The 18,705-nt window shown below is 45.4% G+C and overlaps 1 protein-coding gene across 2 annotated transcripts in view; it reads right to left on the bottom strand.

Annotated features, from left to right (window-relative positions):
- The window catches only part of LOC119450003 (serine/threonine-protein phosphatase with EF-hands 2-like), a 222,924-nt gene that overhangs the window by 44,931 nt on the left and 159,288 nt on the right, over positions 1-18,705 (bottom strand). For both annotated transcript variants that reach the window (XM_037713332.2, XM_037713333.2), the window contains exons 3-5: positions 17,566-17,662; positions 11,137-11,303; positions 6,856-7,017 (exon numbers count right to left, since the gene is read on the bottom strand). In XM_037713332.2, the coding sequence (XP_037569260.1) occupies positions 6,856-7,017; positions 11,137-11,303; positions 17,566-17,662 (426 nt within the window). The remainder of the gene's footprint in view (positions 1-6,855; positions 7,018-11,136; positions 11,304-17,565; positions 17,663-18,705) is intronic.

The raw sequence follows: 18,705 nt of genomic DNA, 5'->3' as shown, positions 1-18,705 counted from the left end.
CGACAAGAGAACGCTACGCCATTTTTGTTCTCCAGTTATGCTTGTTTCCGACTCTCCGTCGTCCCTTCTGGTTCGAAAGCAGCTCGCCGACTGAACGGGAACCTTATTATATGTCACGCCAACATGAGCATTGCTCCGTCTGTTGTTCTCCCCATACACACGCGAACAAAGGCTGAAAAATATCGATTCGCTGCTCTCGCTACGCCCGGGCTCATCATTTTCTTCATCCGCTCGGTTCACTCGTATAGCAGCATAACCCGCGTAATCCGTGTCCGGGACTCGCTGCCGATCTGACATCCATTATTTCAGTGACGCCCGAATTCGACAATGTTTTGTACGCTGCTTCAACAGAAAGGCCGCGGATGGAATAAGGCCTACATAAAACGCACATCCCTGTTTCATCCGGTGACAGATGATTAAGAAGGCCAACTGTCGGTCTTGCGAGCAGCGTTGATTAAAGGTTTGTTGTCCTCGTCCATTTTCACTCATCACTGCGTTTTTCGGGCGTCAGACTAGACCTTTCCTGTCGGTGAAAAATGGCCATCGGTTCTCGAAGGAGGCCGTCAAACAGCGCGAGCGTGAAAGACAGAACTGAACAAGTAAAACCTATGGTAGAACAAAGTTGAGGAAAGGAGACCACGGAACTGTCGCCGCGTCGTCAGAGAAGCGAGCCAACCGCACATCACCTCAGCGTTTCATACCGAAATAGGAGCCGGTCAGGCGCAAAAAAAAGCGGAAGGCCCCCCTCTGTCACGCACCGTTCCGTCCGTTTCTTTCGCGCTCGTTTCGTCTGAACCTCGGAAACAGACAAAACAACGCCAAACCGCGAGACGGGTCCCGCCAAAAAGCAAAGGCCAAAGGGAACCGCGCTCTTTTGCGGCTGACTCCCTCAGCCGCAAAGCGAACTGTGCTATAAGGTAAGAACGGAGCTGGAAGGACGGTCTGGCAATGAGGTTGTCGGAACGGTGCTCCAAATTAGGCTCCCGCCGCTGCCTGACGTTTCTTTCTTTATTTCTCTCTCTCTCTTTTCTTTTTCTTCCTCGCTGTTTTCCTCTCCTTTTCTCGCTCCGTCAGGCAACGTACGTTTCTCCAATAGAGACTGTGGAACTACCGGAATCGAAGGCTGTTCCGCGGAGACGGATTTCAGGCGATACGTAGAAGAAAAATGAAAGAAATAAAGTCCAGGACGAAATTTTTTTGCCGAACTTTTGCGCTTCTCTTACTCCGAGCGGATAGTCAGAGCAAGCTATATAGCGAGGGCGCAACTTGGTTATGTCTCGATGGAAGAACTTTCGGCAAGTTCATTTAAGAGGGTAAATTGTTTGCTAAGTTTCTAACGTGATAACTTGATGATAGACAAGTTCCGTCGCTGTAAGTTCCTAAGACAAATATTTTTCTTTTGAGCTTGCTGCATTGAGAGCTGTAGAGAAAGCCGGGGGTAGCGCGCGAAAGCAATGTTAGATATGCTTTTGTTTGTTTACTTGTCCGTTTGTTTGCTTTGTGCGTTTGCTTTCAGTGTGAAATGACAGGAACTACAGAATAGTTAGCCTGGTAAAAATATTTCACCCTGGTGCCTGGTTACGGTTACTGTATCTATACACTTAACACCGTGGTCACTGGATATTCATTGTCTGTTCGATGGTTTAATTTGTCATTTAAGAGCCGTGTCAGAAAACTGACTGTGATAGATAAGTTGCAGCGAAAAAATTATTTTCGAGTGAGCAACGTCGGCGGGGATCAATCGCTTGATCATTGGTCATCGAAAGCAGCACAGCGAAAAGCACTGAATCCACTTGAACAGTTTTTTTGAAGGCAGAGACATCCCAAACAAGTACGTTCTAGGTGCTGCTCAGGGTACAGTTATGCAAGCGCAACCCTCTTTCACCATTTGCATGCTTGTACGTTCGCTTGTTTAATATGTGTGTCATGCTAATTTTTGTGCGTCTCGTGCGATGAATTTAGTGGCCTAATAATATTTTTACACTGGGTAGCATACTTCTAAATGTATATACATTACTTGCTTTGGATCCTTCCTATGTATTGTATTACTCGTGTCGTTTATTTATGTTCACCATGTTCATTCTTCAGAGTGTGCTTTGACTGTCTTGTATCTGATATGTGTTTGTTGAGTTTGCGCGCACATGTTCTTTGTTGTGTAAATCATTTCTTATTTTGTTGCAAAGTGTACGTTGACAAAGAAAGACGTACAGCGACCAAATGAAACTTTAAAAGCAATGTTAGTTAATGTACGTCATAACCACAAAAAGCCAACAGACAACGAAGCCTGGCTTCGTTGTCTGTTGGCTTTCTGTAGTTATGACTAATAAAATCGAGCCCCTCGGTTCCCATTCTTCTTTCGTAGTTAATGTGTGTGTTACATTGACGTAGAAGTCTGCATTGAATACCCACTCCTGCCTAAGCCCTGAAAGACAGTCCGTCAGTACTTAATAAACAAACAATAAAATAAATCTCGGACCGCATCGCGGTCAAGCGTACGTATTCGGAACTCAATATACGCCTATATGTCGGAACTCAGTATAGCGCGTGGTGCAACCTGTCGTCACCTTCCGTCTCTTTTGTTCCCGTGTGTCTATAGCACTAAATACTGACTTCATTTTATTGCGCATGCATTATAACGGTCATGCGAACTTTAACCCGTCTGTCAGCTTCTGTACGACGAAATAGGGATGAGTTGTGGAGAGGAGGCTGACGCACGTGGAAGGGGGCGGGGGACCTGACGGAGGCGGCACGCTGGCGTTCAGCCGTCAGCAGATGCACTTCGCTTCCGGGCAAGTCCGGACATGTGTCGCGCGTTCCGACAGTCGCGTTAGTGGCTGTGTTTATGTTCTGTGTGCTGCATAGTTAAAAGTAACGATAGACGCCGCGCCTTCTACGGGGAAAAACTAATGCTCACGCATTACTGTCACATGAATCCCATTGATTGCCCTCATTTTATTCTCATTAGCTAACTTCCGAGCCTGGGACGTTTCTTCGTCAAAATACAGCTAAACAGGTCACATGTATCATCAACGACAGCTGCTGAACTGCTAGCCCTCCGTGCGGCTCTTCATTTCATTTTGGAGGAACCACCCCATCCATGTTTTGTTCTGTGACTTCTGTGACTTGAAGGCAGCCCTCCAGAGTTTACTCTCAGTACTGCGCCATGGATCACATAAGCAGCTCGTCGCAGAGATCAGACAAGTCCATCATCGCATAGTTGACGAAAGACATGATATAATACACCTGTGGTTGTCTAGTCGCTGTGGCATACATGGCAATGATCAAGCGGACGCAGCTGCCCGATATGCCCATGACAGCGTCACCAGCGTTGCCATTCCTCTTTCGAGAGCCGACGCAGCGAAAAAACTTTCCGCGCTTGCGCCTGACCTAACATTGGTTCAGTGGAATTTATCTGATTTCAAAAATGCACGCCTTCATACCCTGGACCTAAATTTACAGCTCCGTATTCCGTCCGATCTTCCACGACGTGACTGCACACTTCTAGTCCGTTTATAGGCTTTGGAGAAGCATTTTCAAATGCGTACTCCTTTCTTATCGGAATGGCCAATAGCTCACTTTGTGACTTCTGCGGGTGCAATGAAACAATCGCGCTCCTTCTTTGTGAGTGCCCTCGTTTCAAACCGCAGAGAGCAGCCCTCTCAGCGACGATATAGATCAACTGGAAAAGCGCCCAATAACGGAAAACAACATTGTTGGAAACTGGCCTACACGAACAACAGCGCGAGCCGCTCTGAAGACACTGCTGCGTTATTTAAAGGACACCGGACTCTGACAAATTGTGACTGTACACTGTGTGACGTAGGATCGGACGTTGACACTGTGTAACACTAGAACGCCTTCGCAGACTGCGTGACAGGGCCCACAGAAACAGTTCTGTTTTGTGTGTGTGTGCGCGCGCGCGTGTGTGTGTGCGGGGGGGGGGGGGTTCTTTTATTTTTCTTTATTATTTTTCTCTCTTTCATCTACCGCATCCCTTCACCCCTCCCCCAGTATAGGGTAGAAAACCGGAGATAATCTCTGGTTAAACTCCATGTATTTCCTTTGCTTTTCTCATATGTCTCACTCTCTTTCTCTTTCCTCTTATTTTACAATATATAGCCGTCACCATGATAGGGTGATGAAATATCTTCAATTCATTTTCATTAAAAAAACAACAAAGAGATAGAAAATAAAAGAAGGTTTTCGCTCGGCACCGGTCTTACTGCCCCATGATAAACTTCATCTCATAATCTATTTTGTGACCGATAGTTACAGGCGGCACTAAATTGAGGGATACGCGAGGAACAGACTGTGATTCAAACTAAATGCCGTTATAAGGTCCCCATAGTTCACCCCCTAGTGTTGCTACCATCCCATCTTGTGCTCTCTCCTCTATGCCGCGTGCTTTTCTACAAGACACGTGGACACTACGTCTGTACCGAACGTCTCGTTGGCGCTCGTTTTCTTGTTTGAAAACACCATTAACTTCCCCTTATCAGTACTCCGCTGCTTGTCGGCTACACCCTGTTGCCGCCGCACGCGCAGCGCAGGGCATGGCAGGGAAGGCTCAACCGGGAAGGGGGGGGGGGATTGAAACATTGGTTCGTCGCTTGTCGCCAAAGGCATGAATGAAAATTGATTGGTCGCGCGGGACCACGCGCCTTATGGCACCGCTTTTAGTTGCCATGGTTTGACGCGCGGTTTGTCACCACGGCCACCGCCTCGGGGCGGCCTATACAGTCGAGCCGGAGGTCATTGCGCGCATTTATTATTCTATCTGTCTGCCCTCTCATTGCGTAGGTTCCAGACTACCTGCCTGTCATTTACGCGGATTCTTGTGAAACTGCCCGTTGAGAGTTCAAAAAGGGCCGTGAATGCGCTGACAGTTAAGAGGAACCTTTTCCTCGGGCCCAACTCCGATGCCGCCTATTCAAATACATGCAAAACGCAGAAATGGTTATGGACGGGAAGGGTGATGGGGAAAGGGGGGGGGGGGGGCTTGGCCGCATCATCACCATGCCTATCGATATGTCCACTGCAGGACGAATGCCTCTCCCATGCAGCTATCTCCAGTTACCCATGTCTTACGCTATAGCTGATTCCAAGTTGTGCGGGCAAATTTCCTAATTTCATCACTGAACCTAATTTTCTGCCGTCCTCGGCTGTGCTTAATTCCCTTCGCTTGGTAACCATTCTGCAACTATAATGGACAACCGGTTATCTGTCCTGCGCATTACATGGCCTGCCCAGACCCATTGTTCCCTCTTAATATCAACTGGAATATCGGCTACCCCCGCTAGCTCTCCCATTCACACCACTCTTTTCCTGTCTCTTAACGTTACGCCTAACATTTTTCCTTCAATCGCTTTGCTCCGTCCTTAACTTGTTCTCAAGCTACTTTGTTAACCACGCCGCATAGTAACACAGAAATTGGGGGGGGGGGGGGGTTAGCATGTGCCCGGAGTACCTTCCCTCGACTGGCTATGCTACTGCTGGCTGCCCTTATCATAATCCTGTGCCTTTCGCGTTAACATGGTGGGCAGTCCTAGGTGCTTTCGAAACATGTGTCTGTGATGGGGCGATTGTACACCTCATCTTGGACTGTCATTGGTTTCGCGGACACACTCGGACACTCTTCATCAGCCCCGATAAGTTTGACAACCGTCCGCCTTCTGAAAGGAGGGCTCCAGGCTAAGAGACCTATAGTCCACGAGGCTTTTCGTTGCAAATGGTCGGCTGCCTACGCTTGGTGAGCGCCTGCTCTAACGAACAGTTTCATCGCCAGAGCATTTTTGTGAAGGAGGGCCCTGGTCTCGACATGCTTGCGGCTATGTATAGCATTTCATTTCATTCCATTCACAGTAGCTTCTAACGCCCGAATGCCGCTGACGAGAATAAGACGCGCTGACGAGCACCAAGGGAGTGAAACATATATAAAAAAAGAGATGTGAATGAAACAATAAAAATACAGTAAGGAAATACGTGCATGTGGTACTCAGTCGTTATTCAACCGAGTAAACAACAAGCAGAAGAATGCCCTTGTGTAATTAAGGTACCTTGTGTAAGATATAGCGAAGCATTGTAAGTTCATAAGGCAAAAGCAATATTAAATAAAAAGTAAAAAAAAAGCGATAAAGAAAGAAAGAGAATATGAACACTTAATGACTTGCGTTAACAGCCAAGAGATGTTGACAATGTCGTAACGAAAACGCAAGGGTGTTTTATAAGTGATGCCGGAAAGATTCACGGTCTGTACATGAAGCTATACTCTATCCGGAAGGGCGCTCGCTGCACAAGGCTATTTCATTGGGGGAGAAAATAGTCGTTCATTGCTATATATATATATATATATATATATATATATATATATATATATATATATATATATAGAGTGTAATTAAGAGGCAAAGAGTAGGAAATTTTGTATTAACACGTTTGCTGGATTCGCAAAGGCGTTATATGGGCCTATGGCCTTCAGAAGCCGTGCATCGCAAAGCAGTGAGAGCGCTTCAACGCCTATTAGAAGATGCTGACAAACGTGATTATTATTGACTGCACAGCACCGTGTGTAATTTTGTCTCATTCGGGCGTCTGCATGAAGCATACTTGTGTAGCTCAGATACCCGAGGACTTTGTTTCAATTGAAACTCTTCGAGAGAGGCTTCCACCTTAAACATTTTTTTTTTGTTTCATATAAGTGTTACTTTTTGTTTCTCATTTTTTTCTTTAATATTTACCTATGTGATAAGCCGTCAACAGGAATCGGCGACAACCACTCCTCTATTTATTTTCATCTCAGTAATAATTAAAAATAAATTAAGAACGTCGGCAGTATACGCTTAGTTCTACACCGACCTTGTAGAAGACGGTGAGCAGGTCGTCGAGCTTCCCGTGCAGGTCGCCCACCACGGTGATCTGCTTGGCGAAGGCTGTCGAGGCGGCGCTCACGTTCGGCTTGGTCTGCAGGTAGCGACGTGCCTCGTGCAGCACCAGCAGCACGTACCGGGCGTGCAGCGTCTGCGCACGGCACCGAGCGAGGAGAAGAATTATAAGGCCACTCAGGAGAACCGTATAGCTGTTACGTCCAGGGGACGCTTGCTCAGTTACGATACGCTCAAACATGGCTGTCAGATTATTCTAGTTGGCATTCCATTACCTTTGTCTCAAGAACTTGTGGCGCGAAGCAGTAAAAACACGACGAAAGGCCCGACAGAAATTTAGGATGGGCACCGAAAAGCTCAAAATGCATATGATAATGTAAGTCAGCAAGGACTCGTGAGATCAGGCCACTCAGTGTGTGCACATTTTGTGTTACAAAATAAAATCAATCAATCAATCAATCAATCAATCAATCAATCAATCAATCAATCAATCAATCAATCAATCAATCAATCAATCAATCAATCAATCTGTGAAAGAACGAACCAGATGATGGTGCGTATTAGAAGCAGCAACCTCTCAAGTAAAAAGAAAAAAAAATGCTTTGGAGATGTAGGCCAATCTGAGCTACTGATACCCCAAAGACAGCGAAGCTGTTTAAGCGACTTCTCACACACTTGGCTAGTATATATAAAAATTATATGGGTTTACGTGGTGGCGGTTCTTTGTGATGATTCATCACCGACGCCCTGGTCGCATACGGACGCGTCGGGGCTCCCACGCAGGCTGTGTTGGTCTTCGATTGACATTTAATAATAACCGAACAGTCAACTGTCACCGGCGTGGCCGTACAAACTGCTAGCTAACCTCCAACAGGGTGCCAGTGAAACACGGCGCGAGAAACAAAAATTACAGATTACTGAGAAAGGAGAAGAAGAAACCGAAAAAAGAAAGAAAAAGAAGAAAAAAAGCACTCAATGGAGTTGTCTGCTCGAGTGACGTATACTCAAGGTAACTTTTATATTATAGTCCTCGTGAATTACGTTTCAAAGCACAAAGGCGGGACTCGACGCAGGTTGCGTTGCTGGCTATTCCTTGATTGAGATTTGATACCGAGCATATACCGCCGCATGAAAACGGAGTCGGGACCACTTACGTGTCCCGTTTATGGGTCTCTATTCATTTTGCTTTGTAATCGTGGGCTCTCGCGCTGAAGTTTAGTGATTCATGAAGATGCACCGGCGAGTAGAGCAATATGTTGTTCTTGACAAGAAAAACAAGGGGAAGCATTGAGGCGCCGCACCAAATGCATGTACAGAAACATCCGGGAGAATCCATCTAACGATGCCTCTCGACGTTCATGCGATTAGCATTCAATCAATGCAACTACACACCGTACTGCTGAAGACACCTTTACATACAATCTGTAGTGGGGGAAGTATACGCTAATACAGCTATTGGCAATAATACACCCATGCGCCACAGCGCCACCACAGACCACCGCGTGTGCACACCTGTGGACGCCAGAAAGAAAACTTCACTAAATGCTGCCTTACAAGCGCAGCCAGTTTTGTCTCGCGGACACCGTAGTAGAATTGTGGTTCAACATATCTGACTCCGAATGAACTACGGTGCAATTGCATAGGCGTAATTTTCAGGCGCAAAACTTTAACTTCCATTGTAAACTAGAAGAGCACACTTTTATGAGTCGGACATGTAATTTCTTTTTTTTTTTGTTTTTGTTTTGTGAGTGAGAGCGACGTTTCAGGCGAAGTAGGCTAAGAATGCTATTCGCATTAAATATAGTTAATGCTAAGGTGTAGGAGACGTTGGTCACCTGCCACAACAGACACTGTCTTGCCCAAAGCATGCTCTACCGGCACAAGGGGAAGCCATCAGGGACTGGTGTTCAGAGGTGGTCCCATCTCAAGGACTGCGTGAGCCCGGAGCTGCTCAGCTTCGGTGGCCTCACGAGAATCAACGTACGAACATTCAGCGTGACATGGCCAATGGGCACACGTGCAGTAAGTATGGGACAACAAGAAAAAGTAACAGTTAAATTCAATGCGAATGTGCCGACAAGTGGTCCAAGTGATGGTTAAACGATGTGAAATTTTGCATATTTCTTGTATTGCTTATACTGCTCACTGTGTACTCTTTTATTAACATGAAGGTTCAGCCGAGCTAGCTGATTCAGTGTTGCGTTTTCTCTTTTACTTGAACATTTTGTCTTCTGTAATAGTTTATATATGTTCCTGCTAGAATTTTTTTGTGTATACCTAGCTTAACGTACTGATTTCATGTATGTAAACTACTCTGTCCCCCACCCCCCACCTAACGTAATGCCCTTGGACCCTTAGGGTACATGGATAAAAATAAAAGTGGCCAAAGGCGAGGAAGCCTTCTAGTCCAATCGATGGCATCGGACTGAGGTTTCTCTAGCGTCCTCTAGCCATCCCTTTCCCATATTTCCTGTGCGGGTCACCATCTTGCCAGCAGGCCGTCATATATAGCTAGCACAGGCGTGGGACGCAAGCCACGTGTTTGCCTTTTGACCACGAGTGAAGTAGACGAGAAGGTCATATGTGTGAAAGTATACGCAGTATTATATCAAAAGTCAACAAAACGCGTCTTTTTTTTTTTTTTTTTTTGCGTCGGCGAAAATTCAAGCGAGCAGCGTAACGTTCAGTTTAACCTTAAAATTGCAATCGCTGTAAGGCAGAGTCGCAGTGAGTGGGGTTTTCCGAACATAGAATGCGACCCGCGAACCGAAGTGATCAAATTCGTAACCAAGAGTGGACAGACGTACATTTCTGGTTGAGTTATCTGTAAATAAAAAAAAAATTAAAACAAAAACGCCCGCTCAAATTGTTTTTATGAAGACGGCTGCCGTGAATAGTACTGTATACTCTTTTTTTTTCTTTCTTTTTTTTGGGGGGGGGGGGTGAGTCGCAAAAAAAAAAAACTGCCTGAGGACAGAGATGCAGAGGCCAGCCGATGGCGCAGGAGTCAAATGGGAAGATTGCCAAGCGCAGCAACTGCGGCAATTGTCCAAAGTAGACTTCGCTGAATGGTCTAGCTCCCTCAGTTCCGTTTTTGCCGACAAAAGCAAGTCTTAAGTTTCCGTGTTCACTTTACGAAACCTAGTAACTCCAGTTTAGTATAGATAAATCTTTTTTTCCCCTTTGAGTGGTACTTTCCGAAGAGCAGCAAAAGGCAGCGGTGGGCTATTCCTCTCGGCGTCGAGCTAAATGAGCCGAGCGTCTACTGCCCTCTAGGCTATAGCGTCACGTTCGGACTTAAACTACGTTTCATTTCGCAGAGACTCACGTTCCTTATCTCATCCCACCGGCTATACGAAGAGCACGCGAGGCCCGCGGGATGCCGTGCCACGGAACGCTATTGTTTTGGGCTGATAGTAACTGAGTCTCAACAGTGAGGCATTGCTGTAAGCATTGTTGCGGAACAGACAGAGTTACAGCATCGATACACTGCTCACGGAAGACTCCTAGAGGAGTGCGTTGAACCCGACTGCTTTGATCATTTTTACTTCGAAGGGCACACGACGGTCTCATATATGTATGGATAGAGGAACAGAGTGAAATATTTCCCGCAATAAAAACGCCAGAGCTCAAGTTTGGAGGCAATCTCCACAAGCCTGTTATGATATAGTCTAGAAACAAGAGTTCGCCCAAACTCGATTTTACTCGGTTCAATTTAAAGAGCAATGTTCCTCATTCGTATAACGCACGTTTTTTCCTGCTCACTTCAGCGTTACCAACGCAAGATGTTTTTTGTTTTTTGTTTTTGCTTTATGATACTATCGGTTCAACTCAGGACCAAGAAAGCTATTGTAGGACTCATACGAAACATACAATTTACTCAGAGTTGACATGACGAAAAATTAGTACGTAATACACACATAAACAATAAATCCGTATTTAGGTGCGATGAATGATAATCGCACAATGCTAAAAATAGACCGAATATACATAAAAAATATAAATACGAATTACTCCCAGCAGACATGGCAAACAATCAATAGACAACGAACATGTAAATGACGCCTGCTAATTTTAGGTACTACGAACACAATTAATGTTGCATGAGGCGACAAAGAAACTCATTTCATATCTATTTTACAGTTTCAGAGTTGCTTCAGGTATATAGAAACTTCGCCTTTCGTGAATCTACTTCCATGTTGGGGACCGTTCGCGGGTTCCCGTTTGAATAAGAGGTTGTGCACGTGGTGCTCACCCTGCGGTCCTTGAAGCCCTGTATGAGCGCGTCCACCTGGTTCGTGGTGAGCGGGAGCCGCAGGTGTGGACCCCTGTACGCCTCCTCGATGACCACTTCGTCGGGGTTCGTGTTTCGCCACAACTCCTGCTCCGCCAGCTCGCTCTTCTCCAGTTCCTTCGGCCGACCTGCTCAACGCCAGTCACGTGTCACATGTTTAGCTTCCACACACTCCGAAACACGTGTATAGGGGCAGTGACACCCTTTTCTGTAAAAGGCTGTGCGTGCTTTCATATCGGATTCGTTTGTCTTCGCTACCACCCTTAATCTCCGTCAACGTTCACGGCCATCGAAAAAAAAAAAAAAAAAGAAAAGCCAGATTACTCCTGCTTGAAATAGGTAAACACCCGGCTCTTCCGACGCTTACATATAGCAGCTATACTTTTCCCCATAGAATCAGCTGGAGAAACACGGCAAACGATGACAAGAAACAACAGAATACTTGTCCTCTCCTGTTTTACGCACTGTTTTACTCTGGGTCGTATGATTAATCAGTGCTGCAGCGACTGAAACCTCCAATAGGGACGAATGTCGGTTGATCAATCAATCAATCAATCAATCAATCAATCAATCAATCAATCAATCAATCAATCAATCAATCAATCAATCAATCAATTAATCAATCAATCAATCAATCAAATCAATCAATCAACCATTCTATCTATCTATCTATCTATCTATCTATCTATCTATCTATCTATCTATCTATCTATCTATCTATCTATCTATCTATCTATCTATCTCTGTGGGAAGCGGGAAATATTTGGTGCCCTCCCTCTACACCAGGACTGTTATAAGGTTTTCAGAGAGACGTATTAAAAGACCCACAAGAACTAGGACATTTATATGTTGAGAAGCCACGCCATAGCGAGCGATTGAGCGCCGCACATGCCAATATCTTAAGCTCTACTTATCAGATAATTTCAGCTTTAACACACTATTTAGACTATGGCTTCCCGATACTGAGCCTGGCTTAAGATCAACAGAAGTGATAAGGAGAAATGCAGGGATGTTAAACAAGGCTGAGCCCGGTTGTCTACCCTAAAGTGTCCGTAATGGCCGGTAGACAAGCTTACGAAAGGTATCCCAGTAGACAAGAACAGGTCCGATGCTGTATGTAGGACACTGGAGTGGAAAATGAGCAGCCACGGGCGGCAGTTTAGCCAACCCTTGTCTATCACCACTGGATGATACGGACCCGGAGCCTTTACTTCTCGGTCTGACGGGCGAAGCGGTCGAAATTTTCAGGTTTCACCTAAAGGCAACCAGCCTACGAGTACTACTCTGTGTAATAAATAGATGAACAAACGAAACGAGCGCTCTGTGCACGAAGTGCCAGTGAATGTGTTTTTAACTGCTGACGGCGATGAGTTCAAAGAATTGAGCCAAATTTGAACGCATGTTCCCGTTATAGATAATTTCAAAATTTCAAATGTTGAATCGCGTTAGTTTTGCTCCGTAGAGCCAATCAGGGAGGATGCGACCCCGACAGCAGCCACTCAGAGATGACAATGCAGCGGAGAATGACATTGTTCACAGTAGTCTACGCAGTCGTCCTAACGCCGCTGCAATTGATGCGCGGTTACGAGAAATATCTTGCGTATCCACCAGCTGCATTCGCTCCCGTAGATGTCAGTGATTTTCTCCAGCGGCGGTGAGCAAATGTGCGTCCGGATCTGCGATCCGGAATACCTATACTCCGTCTCGCGAATTCCGCGCGGTGGAGCGAATCCTAGGTCACGTGTCAGTCTATCCGTCACAAGAGTCGGATACGTTTTCGCCCATTGTGCGCTACTAATCTTTTCGTAAAGCTTCCCTTCAGTCGGAGTCGAGTGAAGGGCGATCATTTGCGGACAATAACGAGCTTTCTTCTGGCTCTCTGTTCTACGGCTGTCGCCACCCGTAGCTTCGGCTACACTGCACGGAATTGTTGGGACGGAGCATTTATGCCTTTCAACGTTGACGTCAGCGGCTCTTAGTCGACAGAAGAAGCTCGATGGCCAATTCACCACCAACTGCTTATAACACATTCTCGGCCACTTCTCCTTGACGCTTGCAACGTCCACCTTTCACTGTCCGTTCATTATGAAGCGACGACCTCGTTATTTCTTGTAAAAGGCATTTGCCCCATCGCATGGTAGCGGCTACCACTTAGCCCATCACAGGAGCGGCGGGGCCGCGTATCCACACGCTTCGCATTCACGTCCGCGGCATATACTCAAGGTGGAACATAGGCACTGGTGAGGTTAATGTTGTAGGTCATTCAACCTCCGTAAGGAAAGTGCTAGTCCCTTAGAGTTCTACAAGCTGCTAGCTGTGACGCACACGGCGCTGAACTCGTCGCTCTCTTAGCAGATTAAACTAAACTTTGAACACCGTTGCAACGTAAAATAGACACTCATAGCGGGGACAACTTAGGGACAACTTAGCGACACTAGAGATAGCTTTGTTTTGATGGTTTAGCGAAGTTTGGTGAGACGAAAAGCGTTAGAAAAGGGCTCACGTAGCATTTCACGCGGTAAAAGGGCAGAGTAAATTTTGAGCTAAAGGGATGATGTCAGAAAGGAACATCGCCCGGAGAAATGTTAATACCATTTTGGGAACTCAGAGTGGGAAGGGTAATAAGTTAAAAAAAGAAACACAGGATGGCTTAGTGAACAAAAACATCCCCTTGTTAAATGCACATGCGTCCACTTTTTTTTCTTTATTTTTTTTAGCAACAAAGTGGATGAGCGGGAACTTCCAGGCCAGCTTCATAAATTTGCTCTTCTCAACTGATTCGCGAAACCTTTGTTGTTTGCGTCTTTCAGAGCTGTTTATCTTTTTACATTCATTTTGCTGACGCAGGGGATTGTAGTTGATGGAGAACGTAAGTCTATATCGCCAAAACAAGGCCCACGCACGCACATTTTTTTTTTTTTTTTTGCCGCAAAGTGTATTTTAACCCTTCCTTTTTTTCTTCTTGTTCCCCTGGGTGCTCGGGCACGCAGGTTACTCTACACGGCGCCCGTCGAACAACTTTCGAAAGTGTTCAGAGCTTAAACGCGAAAATGGCGGGACGAACGATAGATTGATGAACTCTTCCCTCGACGAGCTGACGCGATTATCTAGCAGGATAAAGCAGCGACGGAGAGCCCTGGGGCTTGCAACTATACGCGCGCACATTAGAGTGGGCCTCTTTGTTCTCCGAAACACGATCCGCGGCCTTTTATCTGACCCTTGCATTATACAAATTCTCTAAGTACCTTACCTCGACAAATTTTTAGAGAAGGAAACATTTCTCTCCTCCATCCCGCCGCCTCCACCCCACTTATTTCCCTAGACTACTAAAAGTGCAGTATAGGTGCTGCACCGTTTCCGGTGGCTCTTTCCAACTTGAAATTCTTTATTTCTTCTCCGTGGTGTCTATTTTATATGTCTTTACCCTAAATAACAACGATCAAAACCAAAACAAGACGCTATAAAAGCGCTATGTTGCGGTAGGAAGGCTCCTCTGCCTCGTGGAAGGTTGCAACGCATCATAAAATACATGAAGCTGCTATTTGGTCGGATACGCGCGTCATTGGTTGATAGCTTAAAGGTGGAATGAATGAGCAGTAAACAGCGAAACGCTTTCGGCACGAAGCTGAAACGCACTTCCCTTGGAAAGCCCAAGGCACATAAGGGCGTTCTAACATGTATCCGGCATGAAAACGCGCCTGGGTCTTCATTTAAGGCCCCTTTATGCGCAAATCAGCGGGTATGCATGTCGGCTGCGTGACGCAACCACATGCCCGTGGTGCTAGACATCATTTCCGGCCACCAATTGTACCTATACTACCTGAACGAAAACGCCTTTTGCGATTTACAATGACGGTGAAAGGGGCTGGAAGAAGGAACCGCGTCCTTCACAAGCTTTTCTCCCCGCAAGTTTCAGAACTTCCGCAAAAAAGGAGCTTATGACGCTGCAATAATACTTGTCCTTTGGTAGACCGGGAATATACCTGGTCATTCCACAATAGCGTAACTCACAGGAACGACTCGTGCGCGGTTGGCCTAACCGCAGCGCTACGACGTTTTACAATCGCAGGAAAAGACCGCGCATGCAACAAGTGGGCAGGTAATACGTATTGTCGTGAACATTTATCGTCCACTATTATACTAAAGGCAGCTTTTCGAATTGAAAATCCAAATCGTCCCTCATGCCTCCATTCCTATACATGCTTCTTCCCGCAGAAAGTCCTTATGGAACAATGTTTGATCACCAAGTTCCACCACAAGAGAAGCTAAAACAACGAACCCCGATGCGACGCGACATTATGAGCGTTGCCACAGTTAGCTCTATAGGGTGCTGGAATGGACAGGCGCTGCTTAAGGACGCCGTACACAAACGAAAAAAAATCAACATGCGCAGAGAAGGAGATGTAAAAACGTTCATTTCTATGATCCTGAACTACAGTGATCAAAAAAAAAAAAAGAGAAAAAATTTGGTATCAACCTTAACCATTGTGCGGCCTTTTCTCTTCTTCCTTTTTCGATCTGCATCGCCTTAAATAGGTGCACAGCTGTGTGAGATTAGGTTTTAGGAAAACATAACTTACTCCTAAGTTTTCTCAGAATTCTGACTGGTGTTGTGTAAGGAGCCGATTGGAAGATTAGAAAATGGTAAAAGGCCACTCGTGTGACGCGTATTCCGGGCCTCAAATACTCCGGAATACGCCTCAAATACTCCTCCTCAAATACGCCTTAAATACTCCGGGAAGGGCAGAAGTGCATTCGAGTCGCAGCACGTGGTCAAAATTCGTGGAGCCTCCTCTTTTCTTTATTCCGTGCTTGTCGACTTAATTTAATTTCTCCGCTTATCCCTTTCCCTTCGTTTCACTTTAGGCAAATTTTTTCCCCTTTGGCCATGTGGAAGGTAGCAAACTGGACCCCTTTCTTGTCAGCCTGACTGCCTTTCTCCTTTCCATTTTTCTTTCCATCGCCATACTTGGAAATAAATATTTCCTGTTTTATGTGAATGAAAAACGAGATGAACAGACTAACCCCCGTATTTACAAACGGGCCTTTTACCCGAAGCTTTTAAGCAATTTCACCGAATTAAGTGCAGTGCCGCCATTTGACTGAAAATGGCAATTGCTGTTCAGTATAACTCTATACTCGGTAATTGCTACGGTGAGGAGTTGCTTGAGAGAAACATCATGATTCCATTCGATGTTACCAAATATTTGCTTAGAAATTGTCGCGGAGTGTCGATGAATCACAGCGATGACCACTTCACTCAGGAGGTGGCGCTGCCATGTACTTTCTTGTATAGGGTGCCTCGACGCGCACACTCTCCGCTATTCTTTCTTTCTTTCTTTCTTTCTTTCTTTCTTTCTTTCTTTCTTTCTTTCTTTCTTTCTTTCTTTCTTTCTTTCTTTCTTTCTTTCTTTCTTTCTTTCTTTCTTTCTTTCTTTCTTTCTTTCTTTCTTTCTTTCTTTCTTTCTTTCTTCGGGTCCCGTATATTCTCCTTCCGATCCACGAGCTGTCCCATCACCCATCAACCTCGCCGCTATCACTTGAAACGGATACTAAATCCGCCGCCATGGCTTTATTTTTTCTGCTCAGTGTGGATTTTGCTTTGGACAAAGTTCTTACCATATTTTTTAGCGTTACTGAGCTTACTGCTGAATCAATAGTCATACCGTATACTTGCTTTTAGACATTGGAACGCTTCTTCATCCTCTGACTCGTGCACGGCGAGCCTCAAGAAAATATTTAACACCCTTAAAGGTGAATAAGGGTATAATCAATTTATGACCTACACCTTTATACCCACAAAGGGTATAAGAGCGTGAGTTATAGCCCGATTTACACCCTGTTTCTTATCTAAGGGTGTAAATTATTTTACAATTCATTATTTAGACTTTAAATTTGCTCTTCCTAAGTTCACGAACTAGAGGCACTCAACCTTTTCGTTTTTCCTGCTACTACGAGTAAATTACGATCCGCAAATCGAGACGTATAGCTCTAGGTAATTATACGCAACAAATGGGCATTAACCGTTCTATTTTTAGAATAGAAACCGCTTTCGGTCGAGAATAATTAATTTCGCTGTTCTCTGCAGCCTGAAAGAAAACAGAAAACGAGGCAGAGCGAGAGCTTTCAATGTTAGCAGCCAAAGCAACTGTGGCATCGCTAATACAGCTGAGTGCAGACTACAAGCCGAAAGCATGCCTGCAGAAGTAGAAAGATTGCGAATGCAAGGGCTTAAATGCCGAATGTGCCAGCACAATGAGCAGCAATATGAACAAAACGACTATAAACCTGAAAAACAAGCCATCTTTAAATGCACTACCTGTCAAGCTCCACGCTGGAGCTTTTCTCCCTCGTTCCCTATCCTTCTTATAATGCAATGAATGTGCTTACCCCTGAGAGACTGCGCCGGGCTGTTTGATATTGCTGCTGCTACGGAGGGCTTCACGTTGGAGAGGTGGGTTAGGAGGTCATGGAAGAAATTGTGTAACTGCAAAAAAGAGAGAGAGAAAAAAAAGAGAGTCTGTCTGTACATGGACACTGCGCAGAAAAAGATCTAGAGTCGCAAGCCCAAACACAATACTCCAATTGTGAGGTCAGTGGTTGGCAAAAGATCGCAAGAGAGAGAGTAAACCTCTCAATTTATAATAATCGTTTCACTCTGTACAAGTACACCCATCTGTCTTATACCTGTCCGAAATTTGCACAGAAACCGCTGTTTTGATCCAGTAATTAAATTCCGGAAGGACCACCCATTTGGGACTTTTATCAGCCTACGTCCCGAAATGACCTACACCACAAAAGAAGCCACCCAGTATGACGATGACTGTGGTCTCTGCCTCTGATATTCGTTAGCTGGCGCTCTCACGGAGGTTGAACCACCACCGATTCGATCAGCTCTCAACCCAGAGTCAATTACTTATTTCATAACATGTAAAGATAACAACAGCAGCAGCAACACAAGAACAAACAAACAAACAAACAAACAAACAAACAAACAAACAAACAAACAAACAAACAAACAAACAAACAAACAAACAAACAAACAAACAAACAAACAAACAAACAAACAAACAAACAAACAAACAAACAAACAAACAAACAAACAAGCCTTTTCCTTTTCTTTTATTCGTTCTTTCTCGATCCGCTATGAGATGGTTTAGTTACTTGGTGTTTCTTCCTCAGTTCCTTAAAGTACCAGCAACAAGGCGTGGGAGGAGCGTTGATACTGTAGAAGGATCTATTATCAAGTGCGGTGGAGTCTGAAGCTCGTCCCAACACATACAGGCAATGCTAACGGCGAGGGCGGGGCACGTTAGGCTGCGTACCATCCATCCCACTCCACCCGGCTATAGCCAGCCCACACAGCGCAACGTCCACACTCCTGTTCTGGTTGATCGTCGAGATATTTGGGGAGGATCCGGAACACCTTCCTCCTAATATCCAGTGTCTTCGAGGGAACGCATTCCATGCATCTGTGCGCGGGGTCATTCTACGCATAAGTCCATGTACTAACGCTTTACGTTCGATATC

This window comes from Dermacentor silvarum, chromosome 4, assembly GCF_013339745.2.
Source record: "Dermacentor silvarum isolate Dsil-2018 chromosome 4, BIME_Dsil_1.4, whole genome shotgun sequence".
Classification (NCBI taxonomy): domain Eukaryota; kingdom Metazoa; phylum Arthropoda; class Arachnida; order Ixodida; family Ixodidae; genus Dermacentor; species Dermacentor silvarum.
Note: the sequence above shows the minus strand (reverse complement) of the source record. Positions and strands in the feature narration are given on the sequence as shown.